General features: G+C 43.8%; 1 protein-coding gene across 1 annotated transcript in view; it reads left to right on the forward strand.

Moving 5' to 3' along the window:
* Nucleotides 1–19,006, forward strand: part of LOC311226733 (uncharacterized protein) — a gene marked incomplete at its 3' end in the record, with an annotated part of 175,780 nt that overhangs the window by 25,628 nt on the left and 131,146 nt on the right. Inside the window, exons 5-6 of the mRNA XM_084312143.1 lie at nucleotides 795–851; nucleotides 1,698–1,778. Of these exons, the coding sequence (XP_084168269.1) occupies nucleotides 795–851; nucleotides 1,698–1,778 (138 nt within the window). The remainder of the gene's footprint in view (nucleotides 1–794; nucleotides 852–1,697; nucleotides 1,779–19,006) is intronic.

The following is a 19,006-nucleotide window of genomic DNA, read 5'->3' on the forward strand; positions in this document are numbered from 1 at the left end:
GCCTGTCACATGTCCCCTCCGATACATGTGGAGGCTGCCTGTCACATCTTTTCACCTGCCAGCGCGGACTCTCATTTTGGCGAGGAGTAACGTGTAGGAGGCTCACACTGCCCCCACCATTTTCCTGTCTCTGCTGTGCAGGCGCCCCAACCGACCTGTAGGAGTCGCTGTTTACAACGTCCAGATTACCACCCATCGACTACCCACCCGCTAACTCTGCCAATTGAGTTAGTATGACGGCCGGCCCAAGCCGGAGGCAACGCCGACAGCCAGATTCGAACCCGGTGTATCTTGCGTTGGTGACGAGCGCAATGTCCGCTGCGCCACCCAGCCGCCGTCGATGCTCAATTCTATAAACACTTGACCGATACCCATCAATGCACAGCGCTCTAGCATGTTCTGACTGTGAACACCTAAATCTGAGGCTCAGACCGACCGACCGTTTTAGATTTTTGGCTCATTTTCCCTTATGTTAGAATTTTTTTTTATGTAAAAATAATGGTTGCAAATGTAGAGGGGGGCGCCAAAACTGGGACAAGCAAAAAAAAAATAAATAAAAAAATATTATATCGCCTGTAGGAAGCTCCGCCCCTGACTTGGAGGCTGGTACGCCATTATAGTAGCACTTGGAGCCTGCTACTCCATTATAGCAGCACTTGGAGGCTGGTACACAATTATAGCAGCACTTGGAGGCTGGTACACCATTATAGCAGCACTTGGAGGCTGGTCCACCAACCCCGGGAGGAAAGAGATGAGATATATTTATTTCTCCCTGACCTTGTGTTTTCTTCCAGGAACTGAGTAGGACCCAGAACCACATCAGGCGGAGGATGGTCATGGAGGTGAACGAGGTAGGCTTGTTTTTTGAATGAGGTAGGCTTGTTTTGTGAATGATGTAGGCTTGTTTTGTGACTGAGGAGGACAGATGGACAGATAGATATTGGATAGGTAGATATGACATTTACTAATAATTATATATATCTGTCTGTCTGTCCAAGTTTCTATATGTGTCTGTCCAGTCAGTCAGTCAAATCAAATGTATTTGTATAGCCTGAGATCACATGGAATAGCCCCCATGGGCTGTACAAGTCAAGAAGAAACCTCACAAAAGATCAAAAACAAAAACCACCATAAAATCCAAATATGCAACACTCCCAGACATTCCCCAATGAAGATAAGGAACGACTCACTAAAAACCTAGCAATAGGAGGGAAAAGCACTAAGTCTATCTATCTGTCTGTGTGTCAGTCACATACTCTCACACACTCACTCGAAGGACATTCATAAAATATATTTAGAAAATAGTGTTTTCCAGGATAAGTTATGGAAAATGATATATGTCCAAAAGGTTTTGGTAATGTTATGGAAATGTGTTAATATTGTGTTTTCAACCGGTCAAATGATACATGTCAAGCTAGTCTGTTGCACACGTGTGTATGCATGTGTATGCGTGTGGATCATCACAGGCAAAAAAGTATTTCAAGAATTCTTCCATTATAAGAGTTCATTGAGGTGTGATGGATTTATCATACTCTAAACACTGAACACTTAAAGAGATTAAAGTCACTACATAACTTTCAAGATATCCAATTCAAATTCAAAGTGTGTGTTCATGGTGTATGGAAGACATTCCACTTGTGCGTGACCTCCTTGAATGTTCTGCTGAGATTAAAACAGCCTATTCCTGCCCCTACCAGGCCAATGGGAACGTGACACAGCCAGAAGCTAAAGGGAGACCGGCGGTGACTCCCAGGGTACCACCGAGACCCACTGACCAGGTACGGTGCACCAGAGTACCACTGAGACCCACTGACCAGGTACGGTGCACCAGAGTACCACCGAGACCCACTGACCAGGTACGGTGCACCAGAGTACCACTGAGACCCACTGACCAAGTACGGTGCACCAGAGTACCACTGAGACCCACTGACTAGGTACAGTGCACCAGAGTACCACTGAGACCCACTGACTAGGTACGGTGCACCAGAGTACCACTGAGACCCACTGACCAGGTACGGTGCACCAGAGTACCACTGAGACCCACTGACCAGGTACGGTGCACCAGAGTACCACTGAGACCCACTGACCAGGTACGGTGCACCAGAGTACCACTGAGACCCACTGACTAGGTACGGTGCACCAGAGTACCACTGAGACCCACTGACCAGGTACGGTGCACCAGAGTACCACTGAGACCCACTGACCAGGTACGGTGCACCAGAGTACCACTGAGACCCACTGACCAGGTACGGTGCACCAGGGTACCACTGAGACCCACTGACCAGGTACGGTGCACCAGGGTACCACTGAGACCCACTGACCAGGTACGGTGCACCAGGGTACCACCGAGACCCACTGACCAGGTACGGTGCACCAGGGTACACCCAGAACCCGCCCCCCAACCAGTTGGTGATTTTATTTTTTATTTTTTTATTCTTTTTTTAAACGTGTGTGTGTGAGAGCAAGAGAGAGAGAGAGAGAGAGATAGTTCTCCAACTTGTGTGAGTTGCAGTGATCTCCTGGTTGTTCCCCACCTAGGTTATCTAACTATTGCGCTGGTGCAACTAGAAACACTGGCCTGGCCGCGTGAATATTAAAGGCAACCAACTTGTGTTCAGCTTTTCTCCGATTGGCCACGACCCCCCGCCCCCTTTTGCCGCGAACGCGGCAGCAGAGGTCCCTGCAAGGTCCCAAATTAAATGAATGAAGCGCGCAGCGAACGCGGCAGCAGAGTGTATAATGTTATTTCGCAGAGTGTATAATGTTATTTCGCGGAGCATAATGTATAATGTTATTTCGCCCGTTTGTAACGTCATAACATCAGTGGAGGCCGTTTCGCCCGCTGGAGGCTGCTGACTGATTAATACGCAGCTCTCTTTATTTCGCGGAGCATAATGTATAATGTTATTTCGCGTTTGTAACGTCTGATGCTGACTGATTAATAATAAGCTCTCTTTATATCTCCAGTGATAAAACCCAGTGCTCTATGATACACAGCGTGGATGGGCTTTCAGAGCATAATGTATAATGTTATTTCGCGTTTGTAACGTCTGATGCTGACTGATTAATAATAAGCTCTCTTTATATCTCCAGTGATAAAACCCAGTGCTCTATGATACACAGCGTGGATGGGCTTTCAGAGCATAATGTATAATGTTATTTCGCGTTTGTAACGTCTGATGCTGACTGATTAATAATAAGCTCTCTTTATATCTCCAGTGATAAAACCCAGTGCTCTATGATACACAGCGTGGATGGGCTTTCAGAGCATAATGTATAATGTTATTTCGCGTTTGTAACGTCTGATGCTGACTGATTAATAATAAGCTCTCTTTATATCTCCAGTGATAAAACCCAGTGCTCTATGATACACAGCGTGGATGGGCTTTCAGAGCATAATGTATAATGTTATTTCGCGTTTGTAACGTCTGATGCTGACTGATTAATAATAAGCTCTCTTTATATCTCCAGTGATAAAACCCAGTGCTCTATGATACACAGCGTGGATGGGCTTTCAGGTGGAGGGAGGCGCATGCATGTACATAATTTCACCATAATCAAATACAGACTAATTGTGGATTATTGTACAATGGTCTTCTTACTGGCAGCAGAAAAGCATGATTTGTTTCTGGAGGCTGCTGACTGATTAATACGCAGCTCTCTTTATTTCGCGGAGCATAATGTATAATTAACCAACATTATACAACGGCATGCAAATTTCTCGATTCTGATTGGCCATTTACACGTCTTTATTGGCAACAATCCACGGTCCTGGGCTCAGGACCCGCCCACAACCGAATCACATATCACTCCCCGGCTCACTCCGGGAGAAAACAAGATCGCGGACAACAAATGGATATGTTGATAGCACCATAACGACTAAATATGAAGCGATTCTGTCAAGGGGAATGTGTTAGTCCTTTAAACAATGTTGGATGATGTAATTGATGGGTCTTGAGTCAATCTAGAACAAAAGAAAAATCGCGGATTGATTGATTGATTAATTGATTGATTTAAATTTCTACTTCCTTCCCACTGACTGCAGCGTTCACTCTCACACTGTCCGACGCTGGCGTACCCACAAACACACACACACACATACACACACACACACACACACACACACACACACACACACTGTGACACACACACACACACACGCACACACGCACACACACACACACACACACACACTCCTGTCTGCAACAGCGGGGGAGTCAGACTGAGAGAGAAGCAGCGCTGTTTTAAGTGAGCATGGTCTATTGAATTGATTGATTGGTTGATTGCTAATTTTATTACTGTACCCCTGGTTTCCAACTGGTTAAGTTTAGGCTAAAAGAAATAAATAAAAAAATAGGGCGAAGAAAAAGTTTTTTTCCTATAGGGCAAAGAAAACGTTTTAATTTGTTTTACCTACTTTATATAGAAGCATCTAAGAATGAAGTTCTATGGAAAGTAGGTCTGCATTCCCTTAACAATTGTGTGTATTGAGCCGTACTGTATTACCATTCTGCATCTGGTAATACAATTTTCAATCAATCATTCCAATAATACACAGTTGGATGTGTTAGTTGGTTGGATGCACTTCAAGCTGCTTCCACATGAGGCAACTTCTCTCAATCATTCCAATAATACACAGTTGGATGTGTTAGTTTGGTTGGATGCACTTCAAGCTGCTTCCACATGGAGGCAACTTGTCTTTTTTGTAGTTGTGGGAACTACTTTTTCTGGCGGATGGTTTTTTCAATAAATCTTCGATTAATGTGTGTTTATTGTATAGAAATAAGGTTGGATGAATCTGGCAGTTGTATAAAAGCTTTACACCACTTGTAGTCGTGATTTGTGACCAATAAACCATGCCTAGGGGGGTCTAACGACCCTCGGCTGCGCCTCGGGCCTAACGACCACCCCTAGGCATGGTTTATTGGTCACAAACCACTCCTGCGCGTGATGTAATGCTTAAACATTAACCAACAACGAGGCACAACGAGGCATTGAGGCATGAACCAACGAGCACCTCTCAGTCAGAGCACCTGGGGGAGCCTCATGCGCATGCGCGGCCGCGGTCACTCTCTGCCGCGTCTCGCTGCCGCGTCCTCTCTGCCGCAGGGCGTGTGCTAGGGCGGTCATGTGGCCGTGCGGCCAATCAGGGAAACGCTGAACGAAAAGCTGAACACAAGTTTGTTGCCTTTAATATTCACGTGGCCTGGCCTGCTTCTAAGTTCAGTGGCCTGGCTGCAAAAAATAAATAATAATAAAAAAATTTTATTATCATCTGGCGACCCCCCCGCGGCGGCTCAAAGGCCGCACCCCCTACCGATTTAAAGTTCCAACGTGCCTGAATACATATGCATAAATGTACCATCATCACCGTTTGTACATAAGGAACATAGAGAGTCTTGTCTAAGTCCCATTCTGTTCAATCTTATAGGAGTCAGGTATGGCCTATGAATATAATTAAGATTAATTTGTTGATGATCCGGGTTGCGTGACGCAATTCGAACGTATCACCCTGTCTGGAGGAGAGCGATACAGGAAAGATTTCAGAGTTAATTTTACCTGTAATAATCATGGCTGATGGGTCTTTGTATAATACTTTTATCATATCAATGAATCCGTTTCCTAACCCCATCCTTTCAAGTACTGCCCATAAATAAGACCATTCCAACCTATCAAAGGCTTTCATCGCATCCAAGGACAACATCGCTATAGGTGGAATGGCATCCTTGCTGGCGTCTAGCACATGTAGTAACCGTCTTATATTATCCGTGATCAGGCGGCCTCTTATGAAGCCAGTCTGATCAGGATGAACTAAAGATGTCATATGCTTTTGAAGTCTGATGGCTAGTACCTTGGAATACAGCTTGATATCGGTTCCGAGGAGGCTCAAGGGTCTATAACTACCACAATCGGTGGGGTCTTTGTCTTTTTTAAGGAGGACAGATATGAGTGCAATATTGTCGATCTTATGGAAATTCCCCTCCTTGATTGAGTATAAAATCATATTAAGTAATAGGGGTCCAATTACATCCCAGCATGAGAGGTACAATTCTGGAGGGATACCATCCCTTCCAGGAGCTTTACCAATTTGCATTTCAGATATAGCCTACCTAAGTTCATCTAGTGTGACAGGTGTTTCTAACTGTTTAGTAGGGCTGACCTTCGAAGCTTTTTTTGGCAATCGAAGCTTCGGGGCCGAGCTTCGATTTTAATTCGAAGCTTCGGGGAAAAAAAATAAATAAAAAAATATATATTTTTTTAATATTTTATTTTTAATATTTTTTTTAAATTTTTTTTTTATCTTATGTTGTGGGACTTGTACAGCACTTTCGTAAACGTTGTTGTTTTTAAATGTGCTCTATAAATAAAGTGGGTTGGATTAATTAATTAAGTAGCCCCTTTCGTGACTGACGCATCCAACAAGGTTTCACTCGGCTGTGTGATTTAATTCAAGGTGGATCGCTGTTGTCGTTTGAACAACTTCAGATTTCATGGGAACTACCAATCCCCCAAATCAAGAATGTTTAAGATGAATGAAGTAAGATTTTGATTATTTGAAATATGGCCTGTGTAGACTAAACTATGCACAGAATTATGTCAGTCTACAAGGTCCGGATTCTACATGGTCCGGCAATGTAGACCTTGTAGACTCCACTACAGACCAATTATCAGTGAATGTTCATGCATTTTTAAGAAGGGCTACTTCCACAAAAAAACAAAGAACTCACCAAAACATCTCAGTAGCACCTTATCTAAATGTTATATTTCATATATGGAGATTCATATTTATTTATGTATTGCATGCATTTCTACATTTTATTTCCTATTTTGTTTATTCATCCCAGTATCTTTCTTTCTTATGTGTGGAATTCTACAAGGTGCGCGCACACACACACACACACACACACCTACACACACACACACACACACACACACACACACACTTACATTTAGTCATTTAGCTGACGCTTTTATCCAAAGCGACTTACAAGTTCTGTACGACAAGACAGCAAGAAGGGTACAACTCTATCAGCTGAGTAACAATGTTCATCAAAGTGTTGCGTGTTACAGTGTAGGTTAGTTTATTAGGACAAGTGCATGACAGTAAGGTTAGTCACGTTTAGATTTTTTTTTTTTATCATTTCAGATAATGGTTGAAGAAGTGAGTCTTTAGTCGACGGCGAAAGATTGGACGGGATTCGGCTGTCCTAACTGGGATGGGTAGTTCACACACACACACACACACACACCTACACACACACACAAATCGAAGTAAAAAAAAAAAAATTAATATATATATATATATATTTTTTTTTAAACTTCGATTTTTTTTTTAATGTTCGAAGCTTGTGCCATCGAATCGAACGTTCGAAGCTTCGAAGCATTTAAGACAGCCCTACTGTTTAGCGTCTTCCTCTGATAGTTTAGGTAGGTTAATTTGATTAAGATATATATCCATTTTGTTTTGATCGAAAGCCATTTCTGATTTGTACAAGTTGGAGTAAAACTCTTTGAATGACTCGTAAATATTTTTGGGGTCTGTAACAAGTCCTTGTTGGACCTTAATAGTAGGGATATCTGCAAATTTTGCGTTGGCTCGTATCTTCATAGCTAGTAGGTGACTTGGTTTAGAACCATGAAAGTAATAATGTTGTCTTGTGCTACGTATTTGAAATTCAGATTGTTGTCTTAAAATGGCGTTAATCTCTTTTTTTAACACATTAATTTGAGATTCCAATTGAACCGAGTAGTTGTATTGTAAAGAGGAAAATAACGATGAGTAAAGCGTTTCCAGCTCTACCAATTTTGAACAACGATTCTTGCGTAGTTTGGAGGCAAAGACCATAGTGAAATCCTTGATAAATCCCTTTACCGACATCCATAATATTCTGGGGTCCTGTACCGAACCCGCATTCTCCAGCAGGAAATTAATAAGTTCATCTTTGAATTGTATAATGAATTCATTGTTTTTCAGCAATATCGAGTTAAATCGCCATCTTGGGGCTCGGGATGACAGTATACCAAATGATCCTTTTAGGAGTAAATAGCTGTGATCTGGGAACCATTTCCACGTCATAGTTATCAAATAGTCTAGGGGATGCAAAAACATAATCTATTCTGGAGAATGTCTTGTGTCTTGTAGATCGACAAGAGTACTCTCGGGCCGTGGGGGTTGAGTAATCGCCATAGGTCATTTACACCTGTATTCTTGGACCAATCCTTTAGTGCATTAGATGCATGTTTCTGATCATTGGAAATGGTGGGATAAGAATTATCCATCCCGGGATCCCAAATGGCATTAAAATCTGCGCCAATTATAAATGAATATTCAGGAAGGTTTAACATTGTTCTGGTGAGTGTAGTGTAGAAGTTAGCATCGTAAAGATTTGGGGCATATGCCGCTACCAACGCTATTTTTCTGTTACTGTATACAATTTTAGCTATGGTTAATCCGACCATCTATATCAGACCATACGTCCTGCAATTCAATATTCAACTTCCGTTTCGCGACTATAGCAACTCCACGGGATCTCGTTTCAAAAGATGAGTGGCTAATGTTATGATATATGTTGTCCGCTAGCATTACTTTGTCATCCACTAAAAGGTGCGTTTCGCTTAAAAGAGCCACATCAACCTGTTTGTTTTTCATCAGTGTAAGCACGCTTTTGCGTTTATGTTGTTTGTTTAGTCCCCCAGTATTCCAAATCATTATATTCAAACTAGCCATAATCTAAGCAAGTTGTTGTGTACTTGTTTGTAATTCGTCTGGAGTACAAATTCACAATGGATATATATCCAATTATTGAGGTTGTTGTGAAGGGCCAGATTAAAGCCGAGAATCTACATTTATTGTTTTATATACATTGTATATTATTTATATATACACGCTATATCCCTTTAAGCCTGCGTGTAAATCATAGTAATATTCACTTCCCTTATAGTAAAGCCCCCTGACGGCGGCGCCAGGCAGTCTCGCACTCAGACAGGTGCAAGGGGCGAGTTTGGGGCAAGTCAGGACATGCCCTTGGCAGTGTATTGATTCAGGGCAAGTGGTTAGGTTTGTAACTAGAAAGCCACTTAAGTATATATGCTGGCGCAGGTGCGCACAGCAGAAGTTCGTCTAAGCAAGCAGTGTGACAAGTTCGGTAACAGTGAAATGAGCAGCAGTGCGTCTAACAGAGCGTTGAGAGCCATGTGCGAATAGAATAGTAAAGTGTCAGAGCTTAATGCAGTAACGTCAAGTTCGACCTAATTTAATGTGAAGTAAATAGTCGTTCCTTTATTGTATGTGCACAGGAGCACCAGCGTCGGCGATTGCAGAACCATTACTGGTTGGATTATATTGATTTGGAACGTGTTACCCTGAGAAGAGCCTCGTTGATTTCCACTATCGTTTGGGATTCAACCTCGTGAGGATTACCACTCGGGCTGGCCTCGTGGTCAGAGGCTGGCTGGCTGTCATCAGTGCTATCGAGCATTTGGATTACAACTATTGCTTTGCTGCTGATCGTGGGATTTACAAGGACCGACTCCTGTACGTGGAGTCTCTTTATTCTTCATTGAATCAGACTGAGTATCCGAACATTCCTCTACCCTCCAGGCCTTACACCCCGGAGGGAACCCATTGTCTCCAGGCGGTACCAGCGTTGCCTTCTATAGTTGCTATTATACGACAGGTGGTGTCAACTTAGACCCATCGTAGGATTCCTGCTATTCTTAGTGACTCATGCTATTGACTGACTTTACGCATATTCTTCGCCATACAAGCGCGACCCTAATTCTCATTCTGTAACCTAATGTTGCATAATAATAAAATACCCTCAAATACTATTTCATTGTCAATGCCGTGTTCTTGTGAGTGTTCACCATCTATATTCGATGTACTGTCTGGCCAGTAATTAAAGTACATACCTAGCAGTGGTTTAATCTATCACAATCTTTAATACAGTCAGGGTTTTGTAACCCCTCAGTTACAGAGGTCCTGTTGAGAGCCGAGCTTAAAAACATACATATATACATATAATCCCCTGAACCCCCCTCCCTTAAAGAGCCATACAAGGTACCTGTGTTCGTTTGACACCCCCTTTGCGTACAGCTCCACCCTCCCTTACACGACCGGTCAGCCCAGAATGAGCCATTTATCCTTAACTTTCCTATGCAAATTGCCATAGGATCTAAAACTTTTTATTCTACCTTAATAGAATGTCACCCGTGGCCTAGCCACTCTCCCGTTAATATAATAAAATAAAAATGAAAAATATGCCTCAATTAGTATATTCATTTAAACTTTCTACTAACATGTATAGGTTAAAACATATCAAAGACAGAAAAAAAATAAAGATGTTTAGAACTAGATTATAGAAATCCCAAAAATTTTAGAACATCTGCTTAAATCTTAAAATAACTTTGCCAAGCTTACACATCTAGATCAGGGGTTCCCAAACTTTTCAGGCCAGTGCCCAGAAAATAAGGCGTCAGAGAGCCGCGGCCCAATGGACATCGTCAGGCCTTTTTTTCTTTTTTTTTTTGTCATGTGACCGATTTTTTAAGCCAAATATCACTTCAATCCTTTTAAGTTAGTTCAAGTTAGTTATTCATTTATATGTGCTATTTATGAGAGGGCTAACTTGTTGCAAAATAATAATGATAATAATAATAGCCTCATTAAAATACTATTGTTGCTTCGGTTGTTTTCAGCGTTTTATGTGCATAATCTGTTATTTAGTTTGAAATGTTCGTTGAAATAAGTAGATTTTTCGTTTTTGTTTATTTATTAAGTTAATATAAAACCATATAGTCACATTTTAGAATACAATAGAATAGAATTTTAGAATACAACTAGAAACACTGTCCTGGCCTGCTTCTAAGTTCAGTGGCCTGACAAAAAAATTTAATAAGCACCCGTGGCTGCTCGCGGCCCACCTTTGGGTCGCGACCCCGACTTTGGGAACCACTGATCTAGATGAAAAGGAGGTTTTTAAATACGTGTATGCAGTTCGTCCCCCGAACATGGGTGGGCAGTAATCCGCTATGAAGGTTGTTGTTCTTCCAGATCTGGTTCATGTGCAGGTCACATACTGATGTTAATGTTCCAGGGCATTCCTTGAAAAAGTCCAGAGTATTCCAGAATGTTAGCAACCGATCATGACTTGCAAAAACTGTTGTTTATGTTCCAGGGCATTCTTCATGCCATAGAGTGATATCATTCTAGTATATTCCAATATGACACAGAGCGTTGAAAAAATCCAGAATATTCCAAAATGTCAACAACAAATCATGACCTGCACAAAACCATAAATCTAACGGGCCCAAACAGCGAACCTTTATATAAATATAGTGTCATAGTGTCTCGTATTAAACTATTTCTACATCAATGTTATCAAAGCTTGTTTGATGCCGTTTTTGGTGTCCGAGCTATAAAAAAGTTATCCAACGAAGATAAAAAAAATATATGAATAAACGTATCCTCCACGTTGTAGTGGAGGCGAATGGAGCCAGACCCTTTTTCCACTTTCATCCATGATGTAAAGATTCGCTGGGTAGCGTAGGGTAGGACGGAATTTTTTTTCAAAGAGCTGAGACATCACAACCTTGTAACGGGCTCGTAGGGTTATAGCCTCCCGGCACATATCCTCGTAGAAAAACACTTGTTTCCCGTTGTGTAGCAGATTTCCCCTCTTCTTTCGTGCCTCCCGGATAATCGTATCTCTTATTCCAGTTTTACGCAGGCTAGCAATAATCACCCTCGCTTTATTGCTGTTGTTGTCTCGGGTGCCAATTCTGTAGCGTTGATCCACTGTCGGCGTTGTAGAGAGGATATCTGGAACTAGAATTTCAGCTAACACTGTAGCGAACGAGTCGTCTGTGCAGTCAACTGATTCATCCAATCCCACTATACGGATATTAAATCTACGGGAGTGATGTTCGATTTTGAATAACTTAGCTGTTATCTTCTCGTTGTTGTCATATATCTTATGCGAAAGCTTCTCGACAACCTCTTCTATCTTCTCCGTTAGTTCCGTGATACCGTCATGTAGAGCCTTATCGCCCTTAGCAAATTTCAGTGTATGTTCGACCAAGGTGGCTTCAACTACAATAGTGCGTTCGGTCTGTACTGCAGCCGCTGCTCTTAAATCTTCGAATTTGGCTTCGATAGATTCTTTGAAAGCGTCAGCCTTAACGTCAGCCTTATCAGCCTTGGCGTCAACCTTATCAACCTTAACGTCAAGCTTATCAACCTTATCGGTTAAGATCTTTATTAGCTTAGCCAGAGACTCGAAATCGGATGATGTATACTCTATATCTGTATCGGGTGCGGTGGCGGGGGCAATGGAAGTGGTGACATTAGCAGTTGTTTTCTTCTCGATCTCTCCTGCCAGTAATGCGTTGGTGATTTCATACCTGGTTGCACTGTGTTTTAATGACGCCACGTGCACGCACGTTCCCGTGCGCATGCGCATACATGTTCCCTTGCGTGCGCACACACTAAAGACAATGCCTAATTGCCTCTAGGAATGGAATGTAACACATTTCATTCACAAGTTTTGTGTGAATGTATCTGAGGACGTGCATCAGTCGAGTGCAGTGCATTCCTGTGCACGTGCTGTGATGTATGTGGCTGTGGGTGTTTGACTACCTCACCATTCCTACTCCTGCCCTCTAGGGGGAGGGCGAGCACTTCTTAACACTTTGGATGCCCAACCCGAGTTTTCTCGGGTTTACCCCCCGCGGGTTGAATGCCCATAACGAGAATATTCGTTTTATTTTATTTTATTAGCGATCTGAATTCATATTTCATCAACCGTGTCTACCGTTGGTAAATCAGCCACTCCAGGCGCTCAGATGTGAAAAAAGTGCCCCCTATCGTCTCCCAGATGGTAATTCACCCTTTTGGATTGGACACAATGAAAAGGCATGAGAAAAAAAGACCCGGACTCCACATTTTACTTCTCACGCATGTGACCGGAGTCGATCAGCTTCATTCTGGACCCTCAGAGCAGCGGTATTATGTGTTGTACAGTATACGCGGTGGATCAATAAAAGGATCGATTTTCGGAATGGCGATCAGGAATTGGAATAATCCATTTGGATACCATCTGATCTCAGGTAAGGAATCTATTTTTAGCAGTATTAGGATAATCAGACCCGTTTTCACGGAGATATAAGCTTTTTCTTTTTTTTTGATATGGCTGTTTGACTCTAAGAGCGATCAGGAACTGAGAGAATCGATTTTCAGCGCGCGGCACTAGCGTGCACACGTACACATATACTATCGATAATCTAGCGTTTATTTGAAAACGATTCATAAATAGGCCGACAAATGACAACGTTCTAGAATATTACAGTACGGGGCGATTATCATGGAATCCTCTTTTTTTTCGTGAAAACGAGGGGTTTTCTAAATGCTATGAAACGGAAATGAACCAATTAAAAAACAATCTGCTTCGACAATGTTGACTGGAAATAGGTAATTGATAATGCGACGGGCAGATTAGACACATAGCCATAATTTAAAACATAGATTAGGCGATATTAATGCTAACATTGAAGTGGATGTGGGCATTCAGGCACTAAATGTGCGCCCCCTGCTGGGCATTCAAAGTGTTAAGGTGACAGCTCAGGCCGCTTTGGGCGTTGTTGTTATGGCAATAAAGCTAGCTACAGCCATGGTCTGTGGTACCTGTGAACAGCGTATTCCGTGTGATTAATATGCTACCATTGTCCGGAGACACATATATAATAAATTGGCGACGAGTACGGTTCATCCAGTGACTGCACTGGTTCAAGATAATCCACGCTAACGCTGGTTTAATGACGGAGCGGGTTGACGAGGAAACCACGCTAACGCCGGCTAGCGAAGGAGCTAACGTCGGCATATCTACGGGGCAATCACACAGAGAGATGGCTGGTATCATCGGGCATATCTTGGCTTTTGATGAATCGACGGAGCAGTGGGCGACTTATGTGGAACGGTTTGAACATTTTGTGGCTGCAAATGACATTTCCAATAAGAAGAGGCTCCTGGTGTTTTTGAGTCTAATAGGATCAACAACATACGGATTACTGCGCAGCTTAATTGCTCCAGATAAACCGGGGGATATAAATTATGCTCAGACTGTGCGAGTATTGCAAGCCCATTTTTCTCCCAAGCCCATTGTGATTGCGGAAAGATTCCGTTTCCATAAAAGACGTCAATCAGAGGGGGAGACAATCGCCCAGTATATTGCAGATTTGAAAAAGCTGTCGGAGCACTGCGAGTTTGGCGCGTACCTGTCAGAGGCTTTGCGATTGGCCAGAAGTGAAGCTGATGGGCTCCACCACAACTACTAAGACTGTTCAAGTGCTGCAGGGGTTGTTCAGTCGTCATGGACTGCCAGAAGTTCTGGTTAGCGACAATGGGCCACAGTTCATTTCATATGAGTTTGCGTCTTTTCTCAAGGGAAATGGAGTGAAGCACATGCGCTCTGCTCCTTTTCACCCGGCCACGAACGGTCAAGCGGAGCGCTTTGTACAGACGCTGTGCAGCACAGACTGGATTTGTTTCTGCTCCGCTACAGAAATGCTCCCCACGCCACGACTAATGAATCTCCTGCTGTGCTTTTCCTTCGCCGCAGACTCCGCTCCCGCCTTGACCTCCTCAAACCCAGTGTGGCGGCGGTGGTGGATCAGGCTCAGACAATCCAGCAGAGCCCAGTTTGCCAGAGACAAGGACTTTGCATCGGGAGACTCTGTGCTGGTCCGTGATTATAGACGGGGAGAGGATAAGTGGATGCCAGGGGTGGTGGTCTCCCAGGAGGGGCCAGTGTCCTACACAGTCGGGGTCGGCTCGCGGCATTGGAAACGCCACACAGAACAGATGCGGGCCTGTGACCCGATGCTACTCACCTCAGGGGAGCCAATACCACCAGCCCCATTGGCTCAAACTGCTACAGTCCTTATGCCAGATCCAGTGACCGTTTCCCCAGCGGGCGGACAAGAGTCCTCCCTAACCGGTCCCCAGTCACGCACACTGAGGCAACTGACTCAGAGCCAGCCAGAACATCCACAGAGACTAGTAGGAGGTACCCGGTGAGGGTAACTAGGCCCCCTGATCGCCTCACATTGTGAGCGGGACATTCTGACAGACTCAGTTGGGCTATGGGGGTTATTGCACTATTGTATTTTGGTGTTATATTATGAGGGGTCATTCCGGGGGACTTTATCACTGTATTAGGTACCGGGTTTGGAAGTGGGGACAGCAATACAATTAAGTGGGGAGGAGTGTGATGTATGTGGCTGTGGGTGTTTGACTACCTCACCATTCCTACTCCTGCCCTCTAGGGGGAGGGAGAGCACTTCTTAAGGTGACAGCTCAGGCCGCTTTGGCCGTTGTTGTTATGGAAATAAAGCTAGCTACAGCCATGGTCTGTGGTACCTGTGAACAGCGTATTCCGTGTGATTAATATGCTACCATTGTCCGGGGACACATATATAATAGCGCGTGCATGTGCGTGCGCGTGCTCACAGAGCCGGTTGCTCGGCGTGCAACCCCGTCCCATGACCAACGCACCCAGAACCCGCCCCCAACAATGCAGTCTTCTGCGACGGCGCTTCTCATTCAGGAAGTGTTTGCTGATTGGCTATCATAGTTGCACTGAATTGAAATGGAAGGTGGGGGGGGGGGGGGGGGTGTTAGGGAAGGTGGGGGTTTTGTGGTGGAAGACTGGTTGATTCAGGGGACACGGGAAGACTGGTTAGATCAGTGGACAATGGGATTGATCACGGGTAGACAGGACGTGGGTATTGGTGGACAATAGTCTGACTATAGTAGGTGTGGGGGGGGTGGATGACAAATGGGAGGAGGGTGGAGACATACAATTTCTACTACACTACTATCCCACCACAGAACAATATCCACCTAACATAATGTCATCCGGTACATCATTTCTTTGTTTGTTTATTTATTTATTATTATTGTATTTTTTTTTTACATTATTATTACCTTTAAGTCCCGACTCAAAACCGACCTGTTCTCCCAAGCATTCAACCTTCCCTACCCATAACCACCCTCCTTCAACCTACCACCTTCCTTTCCCCTGCCCTACTTTCTCTCCGTCTCCTGCCCCCCCTCCCTCCCCTCGGTTTCCCTTACTTACTTCCCTGATTGTCTCCCCTACTTCTTCTGTATTTGTTGTTTGTTACTCGTGATTTTATGTTTTTGTGTATTCATACTGTTCCCTGTTTCCCTGTGGTTCTCTGTTCTTTGTTTTGCCTATTGTCAGCAACTTTGGGTTCTTGAAAAGCGCTATACAAATCAAATGAATTATTATTATTATTTTTATTCTGTCACAACTAGTATTTACAAGAACTCAACTCTGGTTATTCAGTCAGTGGTTCGAAACACCGTAGCATCACACTTTTGATTTTATTTAGCATTTAATTTACCGGTACATAGCAGTAGCTCTGGTTCTGTTAACGGCACTGAGCCGGGCTTTTCAGCTAGACGTGCCGGTCCATGTGTTCCGGGAAGATTTCAATGTCCCGGACAAATGAGAGAGATTCCAGTCAAATATTATCTGTTTATTGAGCTTATAGCAATAACGTCATCATTACCCGATGCTCACTTGTCAATCAAAGCACTGCAGCAGCTCTCTCCTCATAGTATTTTTATTGAATTTTTTTAGACTTTTCTGTATTTGTCACCCATCCCAATTTAGTCGTTATGCCAATTCCCTTCCTGGTCGTTGCACGCATTGCCCCACTGTCTGCCTGGGGAGTTTCACTGGGGAACGTAACACGTGCGGTTCACGCTATTTCCCCCAGATCCCCTCCCTGCTGAACAGGCGCCCCGGCCGACCAGTAGGAGTCGCAGTTTACCACGACCAGGACACACACCCCACCGGCTTCCCACCCGATAACACTGCCAATTGTGTTAGTAGGGATGACTGACCAAGCCGGAGGTACCGCTGACAGCTGGATTAGATCCCAGAGTCTTTGCGGTGGTAGGCGGGTGCTTAGTCCACTGCGCTACCCAGCCGCTCCTTCCTCATAGTATTTCTTGAGAAAAAAGTGTCTTGGTTCAGCCAGGAGTGTGTGGGCCCCTGTAGCATCACTCTGTCGGCCACAACTTCCATATCAATAGTCTATGAACGCTATGCGAATAATACAAATAATAATTATTAAAATAATTGCGAGTCCCTTGTTTGAGCCAAAAATAATAATAAAAAAATTCTATGAATGACTTTAGAAGAAGAGGAGGAGGGGTTGTCTCTTATCTACAGGAGTCATGTGACTTAAAAGGAACATGCCATCATTTTGGGAAATTACCTTACCGTCTTCTCCAGAGAGAGACAAGAAGATAGTTTCCTCTCTGTGCGTTCAGGCATTGTCCAACTAACACTAATACGAAGTGTATTGTGACATGTTGGCACAATTTGGAAAATGCACAAACATGAACCATTGTTTTTATCTTGATAACGATATGGTAACTCTCATGCACACACACACACGCCTCACAAGATTTCAGAGAGATTTGTGTTTGAGTGGACATATACTTGGTAACCAAATAATAATTTAATCACAGGATACTATATCCCTATTCAATATCCCTCTTGAATAATAAGAGGGAATTGTTTTCGCAGGACATTATCAATGGAGAAATTTGAAATACGTGAGACTTACCAGACAGATTAATACCGGATAATTACCGGATAACGGACCCCTGGCATTGAGTACATGATGGTACCAGATTGCCTTCACCTGTACTTGTATTATTAGTTTACAGTAAAGAGCTTGTCATATTAGAGACGTTTACAGTAAAGGACTGACTTGGCAAACTTGAGGTGTCATGTTTCAGTGCTGTTGTCTGTCCTGCCTCCTGGGTGTGGGTGTGTGTGAGAGAAACAAGGGGGGGGGGGTGGTGAGAGAAACAAGAGCGAAGCAGAGAGGGGGGGGGGGGGGGGGGGCAGGTACACGGCTCCACTATAACTCTGTTAGGAGTTCTGGAAAAAAGAACAGAAAAATTCTATGAATGACTATTTAGAAGAAGAAGAAGAGGAGGAGATGTCTCTTATCTGCAGGAGTCATGTGACTTAAAGGAACATGCCAACATTTTGGGAAATTAGCTTACCGTCTTCTCCAGAGAGAGACACGAAGATGGATACCAGTTTCCTCTCTGTGCGTTCAGTAGAAAGCTATCTGGCTGCATGTTAGCCTAGCTTAGCACAATGAATGGAAGCGGACATGGCCGGTTAGCCTTTCGGAGAGGTGTTAGTTGGACAATGCCTAGGCTAACCGGCCATGTCCGCTTCCATTCATTGTGCTAAGCTAGGCTAATGTGCAGCCAGATAGCTTTCTACTGAACGCACAGAGAGGAAACTGGTATCTATCTTCTTGTCTCTCTCCGGAGAAGACGGTACGCTAATTTCCCCAAATGTTGGCGCGTTCCTTTAAGGACACTTGGCCACGCTGCCCGGGAGGAGCCGGAAACTAACCGGGAACGAACCTTCTCATTACCAGACGACCGCTCTACCTCCTGAGCCACTGTCGCACCCGTCATGAGGGTTGTTTCAGTGGATATTGCTTGAGTGGTGATGGTGGTGGAGACTACTTTGATCTGATTTGGACATGGTATATGTTGGACGGGTTAGTCGTTTACTACTGCATTGATGGTTGTAGTTACAGATTTAAAGGGAATGGCACTCAATGTATTATTCTTATTCTTCAATTTCCATCATTATACTGTATTTGTGAACACATAAATACTCTCCCCCAAAACCAGAGGCCAGAGAGCTAAGACTTTAACTTGTGATGTCATCAAGATGTGAAATACGGGGTGTGGCTGGGTAGCACAGTAGACTAAGCACTCGCCTACCACCGCAGAGACTCTGTGATCGAATCCTGCTGTCAGCGGTACCTCCGGCTTGGTCAGTCGTCCCTACTAACACAATTGGCAGTGTTAGCGGGTGGGAAGCCGTGGGAAGCCGGTGGGGTATGTGTCCTCGTTGTTGTAAACTGCGACTCCTAT

The sequence above is a fragment of the Notolepis coatsorum genome (genome assembly GCF_963971535.1).
Source record: "Notolepis coatsorum genome assembly, chromosome: 4".
Classification (NCBI taxonomy): Eukaryota; Metazoa; Chordata; class Actinopteri; order Aulopiformes; family Paralepididae; genus Notolepis; species Notolepis coatsorum.